The sequence below is a fragment of the Xenopus tropicalis genome, chromosome 9 (genome assembly GCF_000004195.4).
Source record: "Xenopus tropicalis strain Nigerian chromosome 9, UCB_Xtro_10.0, whole genome shotgun sequence".
Lineage (NCBI taxonomy): Eukaryota > Metazoa > Chordata > Amphibia > Anura > Pipidae > Xenopus > Xenopus tropicalis.
The window spans coordinates 8,432,108-8,450,033 of NC_030685.2; the positions used below are offsets into that span (position 1 = coordinate 8,432,108).

Genomic DNA, 17,926 nt, shown 5'->3' on the forward strand with positions numbered 1-17,926 from the left:
TGCTGTGGAGTTACTTTGAAGAAGAACTAACGTTAATTATATGTGTGTGTTGCATACAGCAAAGGTCTGTTATAGACAGGGTCGGACTGGGGGGGGTGAAGGGCCCACTGGGCTTCTGCCCCAGGGACCCTGCAGGTGCCCCTGTCGGCCGTGTCCCCTAATTCCCTCCTCCCCCCTTTGCAGGGGCCACCCTGACCCCTCTCGCAGGGCCTCTCACCCGACGTCCTCCACCGAAAGTGCGTAATTTAACGAGCCGGGGCAGGAGCGGTTGGGCAGGGGGAGTGCAGGTAAGGGTCGGGTCTGGGCCAGTCTGACCCTGGTTATAGAGCAAATGAAGAGTTACAGGACTTGGTGGGATACATGTTGTTATAGCAATGCTAACATGTATCACAGTGCCATGGGCTTTAGCAACTGAACTTAAGGTTAAAATGCCAGGATACTTCATATATTGTAAAGAGTGAAGGTACAATTATTCTGGGTACGATGTTTACTAGGTAGCTACAAGTGGAACATATGGTGTATCATATATAAAGCAGCACCGGGTTCATGGAAATCACCAATTGTGGGAAAATATTTCACAGGGTAAATCAAGACCAATGAACCAATAACGGTAGTATAGAGATGTTCTCAGTTGCTAGTATGGATGCAAGGGTAAATAAGTCAGATATTAGTAGAAAGGAGCATAGGAGATTAGTTCATTCAGTCCCAGTGGGCTGATGGTATCCAATCTATGGATCCATTTTAATTCAGTCTGAAGTAGCAGTCTCTCACAGTTTCCTCCTCTGGGGGGATCAGGAACATAGTCAATAATCATACTCCTCATGCTAGTGTATGTTTATATTCCAAAAAATATTTAGCCACTGGTGTATCACCCTTGCCGGTGGAAAGTGCAGTCCTTATAGCCGAGCGATGATTAGCCATTCTGTCTCTGAAATTGGTGATGGTCTTCCCCGCGTACATCAGTCCACATGGGCATTTAATAATGTAAATAATAAATTTGGAGGTACATGTGACCCTGTGTTTAATTTGGATAACTTTACCCGAGTGGGGATGATGGAAAGTAGGGCCCATCAGCATCTGTCGGCAGGTGGTGCAGTCTGTGCAACGGTAGCAGCCAACCTTTGAAGATGGTAGCCAGGTGGAGGTCTCAGAGTGTTGGTAACAGTGAGTGAGGTCATGTTTAACCAATAAGTCCCTTAGGTTCTGTCCTCTCTTGTGGGCTATCCGTGGTGGCTCCTTGAACACAGGGGTTTGTACTACTGACCAGTGGTTGTAGATGGCATTTCTAACCTTTTCAGTAGAAGGTGGTATAGGTGGTTAGGAACGTAAGTCGTTCTTTTCATTCACATCTGGTCGGTTTCTCAATATTTTTAAGGAGTGAGTCCTGTGAGGGTAGCATTGCCTTTTCTCTGCTATTCAGTCGTTCATGTAATGGATGTCCCCATTGTGAGAAGCGTTCCACAAGCTCGTCTAATTGGATCTTGAGTGTGGTACGGTCTGAGTTGTTCTGGACCATCCTTAGCATTTGTGAATAGGGGATGCTTCGCAACAGATGTGGGGGGGGGGGGTGACAGGATCTGTAGCGAAGTAAGGTATTTCTATCCGTGGATTTCATGTGTGTTTTTGTGCTGACATTGGTACCTGTGACGATAAGATGGAGGTCTAGAAAAGACAAGTCTGTGGTGCTACAGTTTGCCGTGAAGCGTATGGGCGAGTGTAGGGCATTTAGCTGTGAAACTATTCCATAGTGCCTGTCCAAAGTATGATTAGGTCATCTATAAAGTGCCACAATCTATAAATGTGTTTGCTGAAGACAAAATAAATGTGGTGTTGTTTGCATGCTGTCATATATAAGTTGGCAAACGCAGGGGCGACATTTGAGGCCATACTTGTCCCACTCAGTTATAGGTAGTAGCAGAGTTCAAATTTAAAGTACCGTATATAATCGAGTATAAGCCGATCCGAATATAAGCCGAGGTACCTAATTATACCTAAGAAAACTGGAAAAACTTATTGACTCGAGTATAAGCCTAGGGTGGGAAAGGTATGTCTTTTTTCATTATGTCATTTGCAAATAAATGTCTTACTACACTGCACTGCCTCATAGAGGGGAGGCCAAATTACTACAGCCCTGCATTACTACAGCCCTGCATTACTACAGCCCAGCTTTACAATAGCCCAGCATTACTATAGCCCAGCTTTACTATGCCCTGTATTACTATAGCCCATCTTTACTATAGCCCTGCATTACTATAGCCCTGCATTACTATAGCCCAGCTTTACTACAGCCCTGCATTACTATAGCCCTGCATTACTACAGCCCTGCATTACTACAGCCCAGCATTACTACAGCCCAGCATTACTACAGCCCAGCATTACTACAGCCCTGCATTACTATAGCCCTGCATTACTGTGAGGTAGGCAAGCCGTTCCCTATGTGTATACAATAGCGCCTGATACAGTAGCCCTATGTAAGCCAGGCTTTAGGGCAGGATTAATGCTGCAGCGCTTCCCCTATGTATATAACAGGCCAGAGAGCACACACTCCCCCACCCCTCACTATAGAATATTATTTCCAGGCTGCCCCACTCCCCCGCCATCATCTTGTAGCGGTACCTCCTCCTCCTCGGTTCTCTCATCTACGGCAGCCTCGGCCCCCTCTCCTGAGTCGAAGCTTGAGGAGGATGCCGGGCCGGATGCAACGTTATGCGCATGAGATCCAGCGCGTGTCACCCGCAGCCCGACGAGCCCTCACTGGGAGAAGAGCCTCAAGAAAGACCGGGGCTCACCGGCCGGAGTAGGACGCAGCTGGACGGCTGGGGAAGGAGGGCAGGCCAGTCCGGGTGATCCCTGTGGGAGGCTAGGCTGCGAAGCGGGGGCCCTGGCAGACAAAGGAGCCGGGGGAGCGGGGAGGGTGCGCGCGCATCGAACGTCAGCAGAGTTGCTAGAGGAATATGTACTCTCTTCTGCTCACATACTCGAGTATAAGCCGAGGGTTACTTTTTGAGCACATTTTTTGTGCTGAAAAACTCGGCTTATACTCGAGTATATACGGTAGTTCAATTTCAAACACAATTCCAACCAGGTGATGAGAAATTCTGTTTTCGGTCGAGCACGGTCAATGTTTTGTATCAATGAGCTGCGAACAACCTCAATGCCTTGGTCAGTGGGGATGAGAGTACACAGAGATGTGACATACATTGTGGCTAATAATGTGTTTGGGGGTAGTGGAAAAGATCCCTTAAGTTTACTCAAAAAGTCACGGATATATGAAGAGGATTTCTGGACGAAGGGTTGTAGATAGTGGTCCACGTAAATCTTCAATGGTTGTAAAATTGAGTCACGGGCACTGACTATCGGCCTCCCAGGTGGGGACACAACATTCTTGTGTTGTTGTGTCTACTTTGACTACTAGTGAAGGTAATAACTCTGCCTCCTCCACTCCAGGGTTCCATTTTTTTTAGGCTCCACCACCAGGTCAAGAACCAGGGGCGACCACATAAGAAACGGGGGGCATCAAGTGAAGGTAATAACTCTGCCTCCTCCACTCCAGGGTTCCATATTTTTTAGGCTCCACCACCAGGTCGACCACACAAGAGACGGGGGGCATCAAGTGAAGGTAATAACTCTGCCTCCTCCACTCCAGGGTTCCCTTTTTTTTAGGCTCCACCACGTCAAGAACCAGGGGCGACCACACAAGAAACGGGGGGCATCAAGTGAAGGTAATAACTCTGGCTCCTCCACTCCAGGGTTCCATATTTTTTAGGCTCCACCACCAGGTCGACCACACAAGAGACGGGGGGCATCAAGTGAAGGTAATAACTCTGCCTCCTCCACTCCAGGTTTCCCTTTTTTTTAGGCTCCACCACGTCAAGAACCAGGGGCGACCACACAAGAAACGGGGGGCATCAAGTGAAGGTAATAACTCTGCCTCCTCCACTCCAGGTTTCCCTTTTTTTTAGGCTCCACCACGTCAAGAACCAGGGGCGACCACACAAGAAACGGGGGGCATCAAGTGAAGGTAATAACTCTGCCTCCTCCACTCCAGGGTTCCCTTTTTTTTAGGCTCCACCACCAGGTCAAGAACTAGGGGCGACCACACAAGAAACGGGGGGCATCAAGTGAAGGTAATAACTCTGCCTCCTCCACTCCAGGGTTCCCTTTTTTTTAGGCTCCACCACCAGGTCAAGAACTAGGGGCGACCACACAAGAGACGGGGGGCATCAAGTGAAGGTAATAACTCTGCCTCCTCCACTCCAGGGTTCCCTTTTTTTTAGGCTCCACCACCAGGTCAAGAACCAGGGGCGACCACACAAGAAACGGGGGGCATCAAGTGAAGGTAATAACTCTGCCTCCTCCACTCCAGGGTTCCATTTTTTTTAGGCTCCACCACCAGGTCAAGAACCAGGGGCGACCACACAAGAAACGGGGGGCATCAAGTGAAGGTAATAACTCTGCCTCCTCCACTCCAGGTTTCCCTTTTTTTTAGGCTCCACCACGTCAAGAACCAGGGGTGACCACACAAGAGACGGGGGGCATCAAGTGAAGGTAATAACTCTGCCTCCTCCACTCCAGGGTTCCCTTTTATTTAGGCTCCACCACCAGGTCAATAACCAGGGGCAACCACACAAGAGACAGGGGCATCAAGCGGTCACATACTGTACCCAATATAAGCACCCACAACCTATCAACTACAGAGAAACAGATACTGGCCAAAGGTCTTTCATATATTAGAACTTTTTATCAGTTTGATTTATAACCGGGCAAATAACACAGTCCACAGTTTGAGCAGATTTAGGCACTTTCTGGGCAGATATCAATGTTACTAGAAAAAATAACATTATTCCAAGCAGAAACTATTCTCCAGCCTTTCTTTATCTGCCTGTAACAAGACCAGACGGGGTGTCCATTATACATCTCTCTTTCCTTTGCGCCTGCTCATAATTCTCTATAACGGTGAAACACAACGCCCTTAGCACCACTCCCTTGCAGATGAGCCCCCGGTGACTGTATTGTGCAACGGTGTATGACCGCAGCAGAAGGAAGTGGTTGCCGGATATCTGAGTCTGACTTTTGATACTGTTTAATCAAATCTTAATTTCCGAGAAATCCTTTGCTGAGAAGCTGCTGAAGCCTCCGAGCTGCACATACTGTACAAGCTGCCTATATATACGTGTAAGCGCTGGGCAACCCTGAAACTAAGGGAAAGCTGAACTACCTCCTAAATAAAGCTGGGTGCCACCAATAAGGTTCAATACAATTAATTTGCAACATATTTCTGCCCCTTTGCCCTGCCAAGTGCTATTAAATGGTAGCTAGGACTCATCTGCAAGGAAAAAACGTTTCCTTCCGGTAGGTCTAGTAACTCATAGACATCAGTATATCCTATATCAGTATCTACCAACCACTCCTAACCCAACCCAGACTATTTATACACCTGGGCCCGACACACTCATTTTTTTTAAAGGTTTTTATTTTTGCATTTTTAAACATACAGAAGAAAAAAATAAAAAGAAAAAGCATACAAACATGTAAAACTAATAAACATCATGCGGTTTTACATCATGTTGTCCTTATGTTTTGTTTATACAAGATACGCAATGACATTTGCGTTTGATCTAATCTGGGTTAGTGGTCCTGATGGTGGGGGTGTCTCCTGGAGCTTACAGGGAGAGGAGGGGGGGGGCAGTTCAGCTAGTAGCATCTATCCAGGTCCTCCAGACTTTTTCATAATTCTGAGGACACCCCCCTCCCCGGCAGTGTATGTGAGTTGGAACAGGGGGAGTAGCATTCCGATGAGCCATCTATCTATTGTGGGAGGGGATTGAGCCATCCAGTGTAGCAGTATACATTTTCTAGCATAGAACAGTAGGCTTCGAAAGAGAATTCTCATGTGGGCTGTTGGGATAAGGCCATTGACCACGCCCAAGAAGCAAACATGGGTGTTAGGAGGTTTGGGAGGGAGGTTTTCTCTTTTCTCATTACTTGCAGGGCCACCATCAGAAATCATGGGGCCCCTCACAACAAAATTTTCGGGGCCCCCCTCCACCCACGACCTGCCCCCCAATGGCGCCTCCCATCAGTAAAAAGGACACACAGACATTGGTAGCCGGGGCCCCCTAAAACATTAGTAGCCAGCATCTCCCCAGCATCCTCCAGTTAACCCCCTCCCTTGTCCTCCAGCTCTTCCCCCTCAGCATCCTCCAGTTAACCCCCCTCCCTTGTCCTCCAGTTCCTCCCCCTCAGCATCCTCCAGCTCCCCCTAACATCCTTCCCACTATCCTCCAGCTCCCACCCCCCAAGCATCCTCCGGCTCCCCCCCATTGAATTCCTGCAGTTCCCCCCTCTTGATATGTGCCCCAGCTCCCCCCAACATCTGCACAGCTCCCCCAGCATCTTCCAGCTCCAGCCCCCCCACCAGCGACTTCCTCCAGCTCCCCCCAGTAACTTCCTCCAGCTCCGCCTCATCAGCGACTTTCTCCAGCCCCCCCAGCAACTCCCTCCAGCTCCCCCCCCAACAGCGGCTTCCTCCAGATCCCCCCCAGCCCCCCCCACTCAGCAACTCCCTCTGGCTCCCCTGTGGCTTCTTCCAGCTCCACCCCCCCCCCAGCGACTTCCTCTGGCTGTGTCTTCTAGTTCAGGCTCCCAGCTGATCTGTACCTTTTATATGGTTGCGCCCCGTGCGTACGGACACAACCAATCCAATTTCACACTGGCCACTAATGACAGGGCCCAGTAGAATTGGATGGTCTGGCATTGCCAAAGAAGATGTATATAGTTTGCCTCTGGGGCGTTCCATTTGGGGCACTGGTATGATTCACGCCTTTTCATACGATATAGTCTCAGGGGGGTTAAGTGAAGTCTGTGTATTATCTTGAATGGTATCAATCTGTCTCTAGTTGAGACAAGGTAATCATAGGCCCTATCAGTGGCTTCATCCCTGTCATCATCGTCTATCTCTGGGAAGTCCCTGTGCCGCATTGTATAGGCTGTACCAAATGGGGACTTAACTGTTGATAGGAGGAGCGCATATAGTGTTTATAGTTTTTTGGTTGAAGGGCTTCAGAGGTTTAGTTCTAGTCTAGATGTGGTCAGGCTTGGTGCACTTCCCCTAAATTGTGCCTGGAGGGCATGTCGTAGTTGGAGATAGGAGTACTATGGGAGTGTTACTTGGGTTTGTGAGTGCTTGAATTGATCTCTTGGTGCTAAGGTACCTCCTGTTAGTATGTCACCCAATGTGCGAATTCCCCAGGTGGACCAGACTCTGATGATATTTGCTTGAAATGGGGTGGGTGGGAGTTAGCCCAGAGTGGTAGTCCAGCGGAGAGGAGAGGGGGTTTTAGGTGGCAGAGTTTTAGTGCAGCAAGCCAAGCTTTGTATGGCGTGAGCATAATTGGGTGTCTCCTCACTGTCCATGTCTGCTCACTGAAGCAGACATGAACCCCCAAGTGTACCGCCTTGGATCAACAGCCCTGGAAGCAGAAAAATGACAAAATGGAGATGCCACAAAAAAAAGCAAAGCCATATAACCACATGGTAGAGCTTCTGGTTGATTAAAATAAGGGGTCTGCCATCCCTAGGGGATGGGTCTGCCAAAAGATATCCCAGATGAAATGTGTGATGGTGGGCCCTGGGCCCCTTTTGTCCATTTATTAAAATGACCCTGCCACCGGGACAATGTTTCACTGTCCCTCTGACTCTGATAGAAAGTTTTTGAAATTATTTTAATAGCCAATGGCCAGGTTAGAGATGTATGGGTCAGAAATTCTTGACCTGCACCTGGCCCAGACACGCCCCCTTCTTAACCCTTCTTGACCTGCACCTGGCCCAGACACGCCCCCTTCTTAACCCTTCTTGACCTGCACCTGGCCCAGACACGCCCCCTTCTTAACCCTGGCCCCACCCAGCTCAAGGCGGATAAGGAGCTTAAGAACCAGTTCTGACCTGACCCTTCTAATGATGTTAGGGCTGAGGTCATGAAGTGGTGGGCTCTTTAGTGTATTTGTCAGTGGAAGGGGCTGGGGAGGAAAGAGAAGTTGGGGTCTTCTGAGTAGTAAGGCTTGCATTCCATTCGTGACCCACCTTTGCAGATAAGACCTAGCCCAAACCCACCCAACACAAGCCCACAGATGCTGCCGGTTTTATGGCTACCCACGGACCACTCTTCCAAATGTAAAGACAATTGTCATTGTGCATAAGCCTTATCTGTTCAACACTTGCAACTGAAATCATTTGAATTTCTGCCCAATATAAAGGGGCCACAACTATATGTGCCAAGGGGTTATAAATGAACATGAACTCACTTATTTACAAGAGAACAGGCACATCTATAAACAGTGATTGTGTATCCTCTGGGTGTGTTCTGTGTGTGCATTTGTATATTTAGAAGGAACATGAGCTCCCCCTGTTGGTCGGTGCTTGAGTTTCAAGCAGAAATTCTTCTGGAAAGTTCAGACTTTCAAGGGCTCATCATTTTGTTGATAGAATATATTCTGTGCTACAGAATCGTCCTATCTGAACCCGAGGCAATATGGCTTTGCTGTGGCCTTGTTGTGTCACTAACATGCAAATGGTACTTAGTGCCCCAGTTTGCTCATTATGTGCCTGTGTGTGAGACCCCCAGCCCTCCAGGGCCAATTAATATGCAACATAATCCTCCAATGAAAATCCCAGCCGGTCGACCTCTGCTCATTGTTTTACTCTACATGATCCCTCTGGGCAGATGGCACTTGGGGCAACTTAATTTCTGCCAGCAGAGAAGCGCCCGGAAACTCCGCTGCCACCCCCACATGCTCTACCCACAATCCCTTGCTCTCTCCAGCTTGGTAGACACAACCCCTTATTGCATTTTCTCTTCTAACCTTTCATCTCTTTTTTAACCCCTCACAGCCGCTCCCACGGCCTCCCCTTGTGTTTCACTTTCATTTAAGTGGAGTTTAGTTTCCTATTAGAAACTGCATTGTAACTAAAACTCAGTATTTTCAAGAGGAACAAGAAATCAGCACATTGTGCTTCCCCCCCCATGTCTTTCTGAACCACCTGACCCAATTAGCAAGACCACACCCTTTAAATAAATATATAGGGAGCATGTGACCTCTCTGTGTAGTAAGCAACTATATCAGGGGTAGGTCCTTTATGACCGGCATGCTAAGCTTTCCATCCATATGTCATTGCCAGAGAGCTGGGTCCTCCCTGGGGTGGGGTATATTCATTTATCAACACCTCCTCCATCTTGATCTTTATATTATTGAGGGTCCTCTCTGGGGTGGGGTATATTCATTTTTCAACACCTCCTCCATCTTGATCTTTATATTATTGAGGGTCCTCTCTGGGGTGGGGGATATTCACTTACCAACACCTCCTCCATCTTCTTTATATTATTGAGGGTCCTCTCTGGGGTGGGGGATATTCACTTACCAACACCTCCTCCATCTTCTTTATATTATTGAGGGTCCTCTCTGGGGTGGGGGATATTCACTTACCAACACCTCCTCCATCTTCTTTATATTATTGAGGGTTCCCTCTGGGGTGGGGGATATTCACTTACCAACACCTCCTCCATCTTCTTTATATTACTGAGGATTCTCTCTGGGGTGGGGGATATTCACTTACCAACACCTCCTCCATCTTCTTTATATTATTAAGGGTTCTCTCTGGGGTGGGGGATATTCACTTACCAACACCTCCTCCATCTTCTTTATATTTTTAAGGGTTCTCTCTGGGGTGGGGGATATTCACTTACCAACACCTCCTCCATCTTCTTTATATTATTGAGGATTCTTTCTGGGGTGGGGGATATTCACTTACCAACACCTCCTCCATCTTCTTTATATTATTAAGGGTTCTCTCTGGGGTGGGGGATATTCACTTACCAACACCTCCTCCATCTCCTTTATATTATTAAGGGTTCTCTTTGGGGTGGGGGATATTCACTTACCAACACCTCCTCCATCTTCTTTATATTATTGAGGGTTCTCTCTGGGGTGGGGGATATTCACTTACCAACACTTCCTCCATCTTCTTTATATTATAGAGGGTTCTCTCTGGGGTGGGGGATATTCACTTACCAACACCTCCTCCATCTTCTTTATATTATTAAGGGTTCTCTCTGGGGTGGGGGATATTCACTTACCAACACCTTCTCCATCTTCTTTATATTATTAAGGGTTCTCTCTGGGGTGGGGGATATTCACTTACCAACACCTTCTCCATCTTCTTTATATTATTAAGGGTTCTCTCTGGGGTGGGGGATATTCACTTACCAACACCTCCTCCATCTTCTTTATATTATTGAGGATTCTCTCTGGGGTGGGGGATATTCACTTACCAACACCTCCTCCATCTTCTTTATATTATTGAGGATTCTCTCTGGGGTGGGGGATATTCACTTACCAACACCTCCTCCATCTTCTTTATATTATTAAGGGTTCTCTCTGGGGTGGGGGATATTCACTTACCAACACCTCCTCCATCTTCTTTATATTATTAAGGGTTCTCTCTGGGGTGGGGGATATTCACTTACCAACACCTCCTCCATCTTCTTTATATTATTAAGGGTTCTCTCTGGGGTGGGGGATATTCACTTACCAACACCTCCTCCATCTTCTTTATATTATTGAGGGTTCTCTCTGGGGTGGGGGATATTCACTTACCAACACTTCCTCCATCTTCTTTATATTATTTAGGGTCCTTTCAAGGGGGCTATCCTCTTACCAACTCCTCCTCCATCTTCTTTAGGTTATGGCAAGGCCTTTCAGGGGGGCTATCTACTTACCAACACTTCCTCCATCTTCTTTATATCATTGAGGGTCCTCTCTGGGGTGGGGGATATTCACTTACCAACACCTCCTCCATCTTCTTTATATTATTGAGGGTCCTCTCGGGGGTGGGGGATATTCACTTACCAACACCTCCTCCATCTTCTTTATATTATTGAGGGTCCTCTCGGGGGTGGGGGATATTCACTTACCAACACCTCCTCCATCTTCTTTATATTATTGAGGGTCCTCTCTGGGGTGGGGGATATTCACTTACCAACACCTCCTCCATCTTCTTTATATTATTGAGGGTCCTCTCTGGGGTGGGGAATATTCACTTACCAACACCTCCTCCATCTTCTTTATATTATTGAGGGTCCTGTCTGGGGTGGGAAATATTCACTTACCAACACCTCCTCCATCTTCTTTATATTATTGAGGGTCCTCTCTGGGGTGGGGAATATTCACTTACCAACACCTCCTCCATCTTCTTTATATTATTGAGGGTTCTCTCTGGGGTGGGGAATATTCACTTACCAACACCTCCTCCATCTTCTTTATATTATTGAGGGTTCTCTCTGGGGTGGGAGATTATTCACTTACCAACACCTCCTCCATCTTCTTTATATTATTGAGGGTCCTCTCTGGGGTGGGGGATATTCACTTACCAACCCCTCCTCCATCTTCTTTATATTATTGAGGGTTCTCTCTGGGGTGGGGGATATTCACTTACCAACACCTCCTCCATCTTCTTTATATTAGCTAATTAAATGCTAGGAATAAAGGTAATAAGTTTTCTTGTGCTCTTTTTTAAAATCAGAGATCTCGCTGGTATTTACTCCAAGTGATTAAATATGATATGAAATATGGAAAGTTGTCATAATGGATGTCCAAGAATCTCTGAAGTTAACCACACAATGACTGAACCCGTTGCACTATGGCATTCCATAAGGAAAAACTTTTTGTCTATCTTATTTGAGTATATTTTATACTACATAAGGGGATTATAGGCAGATGGGGGATGTTCTTTTTTCCATAAAAACAATCAATGCACCAGAGGTCCCCCCTTTATATTAGAGGAACGGAGCTTCCATTTGTGGGTTGTGGGTGCTGGGTTTACTTGGGTGGGTTGAACTTGATGGACTCTGGACTTTTTTCAACCCTATGTAACTATGTAATGTACAGCTTAGAGCTTCCCCTGCCCTGGGGGTGCCATTGGTACATTGTAACATATTTGGAGAAAATAAGCTCTCTATGCTATTGATGGGAAAGCAAAAATAAAAATGTATTGGGTAAACCATTTGGTCCACCATGAAAATTTCCTGAAGACCTCAGAGTAAGAACATGACTGTCTTCATTTGGCTGTGATACCCAGTATTCCCAATTAAACAAGTGAAATCATTTTAGCCTACTTCTAGCCCCACTTTGTGGGACCCCTCACCCCCATGTATGTGAGATATGGAGATACCACAACCAGCCAGTTATACCATTGCTACACAAACTCCATTCTGCGGCTCATTTGCAACTCTTAACAGAAAACACACATGAGAGTCTTCTGGATTTTCTGTTTTTTATTCAAGCTAAGAATCAATGATGAAAATGCAGTAGGTTACGCCACCCTAAATACTACAGTAACCTGTAAGAATATCAGCAAATTATTTCTTCAACTTTATTAAGCGTTACACAAAGTTTTCAGGCACAAATTTTCTGCCTTTGTAGCTCATTCAGGGGGGCCTGGAAAGCAACACTCCATCAGGTTTATGATACAGTACATTCCCCTCCATTGTTCTTGTTTCTTTGAAGTTCTGCCTTTTCTTCATGCAGCGTCTTTTCTCGCATTCGCTGCCTTTCCAGTTCCTCATCTTTCTTCTTTATTTCCCTCTCATGAATGAACTTGAGCAACTTTTTCTTCCTTCCTTGTCTCTTTTTCTCTGGATCCCCCACCCCCTTCTGAAAGCGAAACTCTATATCTTTGATAATTTCACAGAAAATCTTCAGCACCTCCTCATGCCTCCCTCTGGTTTTGATGTTATCTTCTGGGGTGAAATTTTCAAGGGCAAAGACTCGCTCCGCCCCCATGTTTTCAAACTTATCCTTCATTTCTCTCAGATTCCCACTGGTCTTATGGGTTAGAACCACAGTAGGAAACATTTCTGCAAAGAGCAAATGATTGTTATGTAGCAGAACCTAGGGCACATAGGGTTTATTTACTAACATAGGTGCTAAGTACGGTGCTGATTACTCTTTGGCTCCTATGTCTGTACAGTAGGTCAAGTCAGGTTTAAAGGACAATGAAAGACATTTTGGCATTTTATTGCCAATAGATAAGTGCAAGCCATTACCATACCTGAGTAAGCAGCCTTAGAAGCTCCATCTGTTAGTTTAAGATAGCAGTTCTGATAGCTGGTCATTTAGCTAAGCCAAAAAGCAGAAGGCACTGTATCAAACTTATTATATGAATAGTATAGTATTTGGTAATGTTTTGAAAACTAGGGCAAAACATTAAATAAAAGTGCTCAGAAGTGTTTAGTTCCCTTTTACAGCAGGTTCTACTCTTTGCAGCAGATGAGAAATGTATCCCACACTATACTGTACCTGTCAGGTCTCTGGCCGTTTCAAGCAGCTCTTTTATCATTGACATCTCCTGGCTGGGCAGTCCTTGCTTTACACTGGAGACATCAAGGGACCGTGCAAGGGAAATTAGTGAGGAAAAAGTCAAGTGATGTTACTCCTCCCCCATTTGCTTGGATAATACTGTATTTATTATTTTAACAACCAATAGCGGCAAGAAAGATTATTTTTTGCAGATTTACAGTGAGAGAGCTTAGGATCAAAAAACTTCATTATAAATGCAAAAGAACTGACCAATAAGAATGCTGATTCCCAGCACTATATCAGCCATTTTGATATTATCTTACATATAGAGATAATTATGTAATTTCTCCCTTCATTATATGGCACAGGAATCAGACATGGGGATAAAGGGACAGACTTGTTCAGTGCTGGGAAACTGTGCTTAATGCTCCCAACTCCAATTGCAGGAACAGAGAACAGGGAGCCAGATTTATACAGATCAGCTGGGATTCTCATTGGAGGATTCTTTTGCATTTCAATGCTGCCAATGCGGGCCCTAGAGAGCTGGGAAAGTTTTATTGTGCAATATTGCTTTAAGAATACAATCCTGATGTTGCTGGACTACAGCTCCCAGCATGCCTCACCCTTCATTATATGTTACATTATTCTGGGATTTGTAGTCCAGCAACAGCTGAGTAACGTTTGGTTGAGCAGCGCAGTGCAGCAGGGTTTAGTGTCCCTTTAATGGCAGAACATGCAAAGCACTGTGGGAATTGGCATCTTGGCTGGAGGATTGTTTCCAGGGTTCGATGTAGTCAGCTGGTTGCTAACGGGTTAAGTCACTGAGGAGGGCGGTGTCTCCAGATGTTTCCCTGCTCTGGGTTTTCCCCCTCACTTGTTTAGATGTAAAGGCTGAGAGTTCTGTAAGGAGGAGCCGCGGTGTTGGTGATTTAACCCCCTGCAACGATACTTACAGCATAGAAACTGCTCAATATAGCAATTAATAATTTACATTTATTAAGGTGTTTAGTTCTTCTCTAACATGAGTTCGCCTAGAGGGCCCAGAACAGAATGGTACCGTAATCCTTATAATATAAAGGCTGATTACCTGAACACAAAGATGGGGTAGATAAAGTCAGATGATTTTACATCTGCCTCAGCCTCTATAATTCTTTCTCCGAGTCCAAATCCTTTGCTCCACTCCACTCCCTCATCCAGGGGCAACAAGTTGGCTGGAAACAAAACACATCAAAGAAAATAGTTATTTAGTTTTGAGCTTTATCATATTCAGCATATTACCCAACATATGTTATTTAATAAGCATTAATATATTTTATTATAAAGATAACCAAGACCATAATATCAATGATATACAATCTCAGCTTAGATTCTTATAGGTCTTTTTTTTTTTAATTTTCTGTGATTTAGTGCATTTTTAGCCATTTTATTGCATTTTCAATTATGCATAGTTGTTGTTCGCTTGACTTTGTCTGTAAAACTAATTTGCCCAAGCCAAAATACTCAAACTGTGATTCTGACTGCAGATATCACTAGGAAAAAAAAAACATTGATTTTAGTTTTTTTTATTTTAGCAATTTTATTGCATTTCACATTGTTCTTTTTTACTTGTCTTTGCACATGGACATTTTGTCTCAATTTCAATTCAGTTTCCTCTGAGCCCCACATAGTTTGGTAAACCTATACATATTGGGCATCAAACTGTTCAGTAGACCCCTGGCATTCATATTTAGAGTGTTTTATGTTGATAAGTTACAAAATGTGGGGGTACATAATGAGGTGAAATGCAAGCTTTGTGACAATTTTCAGAAATGTCATAAAAACCGTTCTGTTTAGCATAGCTTTGTAGTTTGCAGTAGAAAGATGTATTTACCCATTTTTGTTTTGTCAGAATGTGTACTTTCAGAAAATATATAGTTTTCTAGGGTCTCGGTACTGTTAGGGGGTCTTATGGCACATAATACACATACCGGGTGCAAAAATTTCACTAGCCGGACCGTCATATGTGAAAATTCATATGCACTATTTTTATTTGGGGGCCCCTGTACCCCACATAGTTTGTTAAATCTATACATATTGGGCATCAATCTGTTCAGTAGGCCTCTGGTGTTCCTATTTGGGGTGATCTGCCTTTGTACGCAAGAAACTGTGTGAGATAAATGCAGCAAATTTTCTGAAATGCCATAAAAACCACTAGCTTTAGGAAAGCTTTGCAGATTGGTACTTTGGTGTAGAAAGGACTCTTTACACATGTTGGATTTGTCAGAATGTGTACTTTCCAAAAATATATGGCTTTATGGGGTTACCCTACATTTCTGCAATTTCTATTCCACATAAAACTGCCATGGGTTTATGAATTAGGTAAAGGTAAGCCATGAAATTAGTGTGCACAAGGTATATTTTGGGGTCTAAGTGCCATGTGCTTTGATAAACCTATGTACAGTGGGCATCAAACTGCTCAGTAGACCTCTGGGGTTCATATGTAGGGTGTTTTATCTTGGTACCTAATGACCTGTAGAAAATAATATGCTGCATAGTGGAAGTTTTGAGGTGCTTTTTGGAAATGTCATAAAAATCGGCAAACTTAGAGAGGCTGTGCGGTACTTTGGAGTAGAAAGACATGGGTACCCATTTTAGATTCGGGGGAATGTGTACTTTCCAAAAATATATGACTTTCTGGGGTGAATGTACTTTTTACTAGCATTATCCCACATATAATGATGTAAATGTGTTGATTTTGCAGAACCTGATATGACAGAAATGATTAATCATATGGGGGTATGTTCCCATTGGGGCCCCTACATGCCACATACTTAGGTAAACCTGTACATATTGGGCATCAAACTGTTCAGTGGACCCCTGGCATTCAAATTTAGGGTGTTTTATTTGGTTACTGTATGACTTGTAGGAGATGATACTATAGACTGGAAACTTTGAAGCAATTTTTAAGAAATTTCACAAATTTTGATAAAAGCCAATAACTTGCGACTTGATAGTTTGGAGTAGACAGACAGTTCTATTCCCCAGAAACAGTTCTTTCTAAAAATGTACAATTTTCTGGGATAAACCTTCTGTTAGTGGAATTTTTGGCCTTGAAATCTAAAGTATGCAGCTTTCTGGGGCAGTGCTTTGGGAATTTGGTAGGGTACTGCTGGGAGTTTGTGACCTATACAAGTGACAAATCTCCATAAAACTATATATATTTGGTATTGGCACGTTCAGGAGACATGGGACTTTCCAAATCAGTTGTATATTCATGCAAAAAATAATTTTCGTTTCTGGTGTATGTGTTTATATTATGGAAAATATTTTTTTTTTTCATTTTTTAGACATTTAGAAGCCCATATCTTGTTACAGAATTGGAATTACACAAAAATTCCACAATATTTTGAAAGCTTAGGTTGTCCTGAAAAAAAACAATATTTAGTTTTCCTGGGTAAACTAAAAGTCCCCCTGAGGAAAAGCCGCTAAAATGAAACAGTGCAAAATGCTCAAAAACTGTCTGGCAGTAGAAGTTCTGCTTTGTCCAAAATGACTGTGCCTATTGCCTGTGTATAATGTATAGATTCAGCCATGGACTTACCAAGCTGAGCAAATATTTCTGCCGTCTCATAATCGTTCATCACTGAGCAGCCGCGGTTGTCCACCAGCGTCAGGGTGTCGGTCAGCGGATACGTTACTCTGGTTTTAGTGTCCCCTCCTTCTGATTTTTTGGAGTCTGTATAGTTCCAGTACTCGCCATCTTCCAAGACGTACTTGCAGGTGTTGATGAAGGAGGATTTGCCGTGTCCCAAAAACCCAAAGAGCTGGAGGAGGACCCGGTCGTAGCCCAGATTCCCTGTGGCGCAGTCAGCAAAGCTGAAGTTTTTTATTGAATCTGTCAGTCGAGTGATTTCATCCATTTTCCTTCCCAGTAACCGGACTCTGTGCCCCAAGGTGAATAGACGCAGAGCTGAGAGAGACGGTGCCTTTATATATAGGGAATGTGAAAGTAAAAGTAACACAAACACATGAAACCCCCACACAGCCCCAACTTACAGAGCAGGAAAATTCAAGTAAAATAACTTGGTGCCATGACTTGGATATGTGTGATTATATATATGTACTGTGTATCTAAATAAAGGATAAAATTATATATATAGTGAATAAAGTACCCCATTTTATAAAACATAAGGATATTCTAAGTCACCAAGGAGTTCCATGACCATATCATTTTATACAGGTCATGGAGTTCCTTATAATATATAGTGAATAAAGTGCCCCCTATTGTAACATATAGGGATATTATAAGTCCCCGAGGAGTTCCTTATAATATATAGTGAATAAAGTGCCCCCTATTGTAACATATAGGGATATTATAAGTCCCCGAGGGGTTCCTTATAATATATAGTGAATAAAGTGCCCCCTATTGTAACATATAGGGATATTATAAGTCCCCGAGGAGTTCCTTATAATATATAGTGAATAAAGTGCCCCCTATTGTAACATATAGGGATATTATAAGTCCCCGAGGGGTTCCTTATAATATATAGTGAATAAAGTGCCCCCTATTGTAACATATAGGGATATTATAAGTC

General features: G+C 44.3%; 1 protein-coding gene across 1 annotated transcript; it reads right to left on the reverse strand.

The window, feature by feature from the left end:
- Positions 1-12,412: 12,412 nt before the first annotated feature.
- LOC116407628 lies at positions 12,413-17,295 on the reverse strand. The gene is made up of 4 exons (XM_031893318.1): positions 16,933-17,295; positions 14,440-14,563; positions 13,353-13,426; positions 12,413-12,910 (listed from the first exon to the last, which is right to left on the reverse strand). Exons 1-4 carry the CDS (start codon positions 17,249-17,251, stop codon positions 12,516-12,518), a joined length of 912 nt encoding a protein of 303 aa, XP_031749178.1. The 5' UTR covers positions 17,252-17,295; the 3' UTR covers positions 12,413-12,515.
- Between the last annotated feature and the right edge of the window lie 631 nt (positions 17,296-17,926).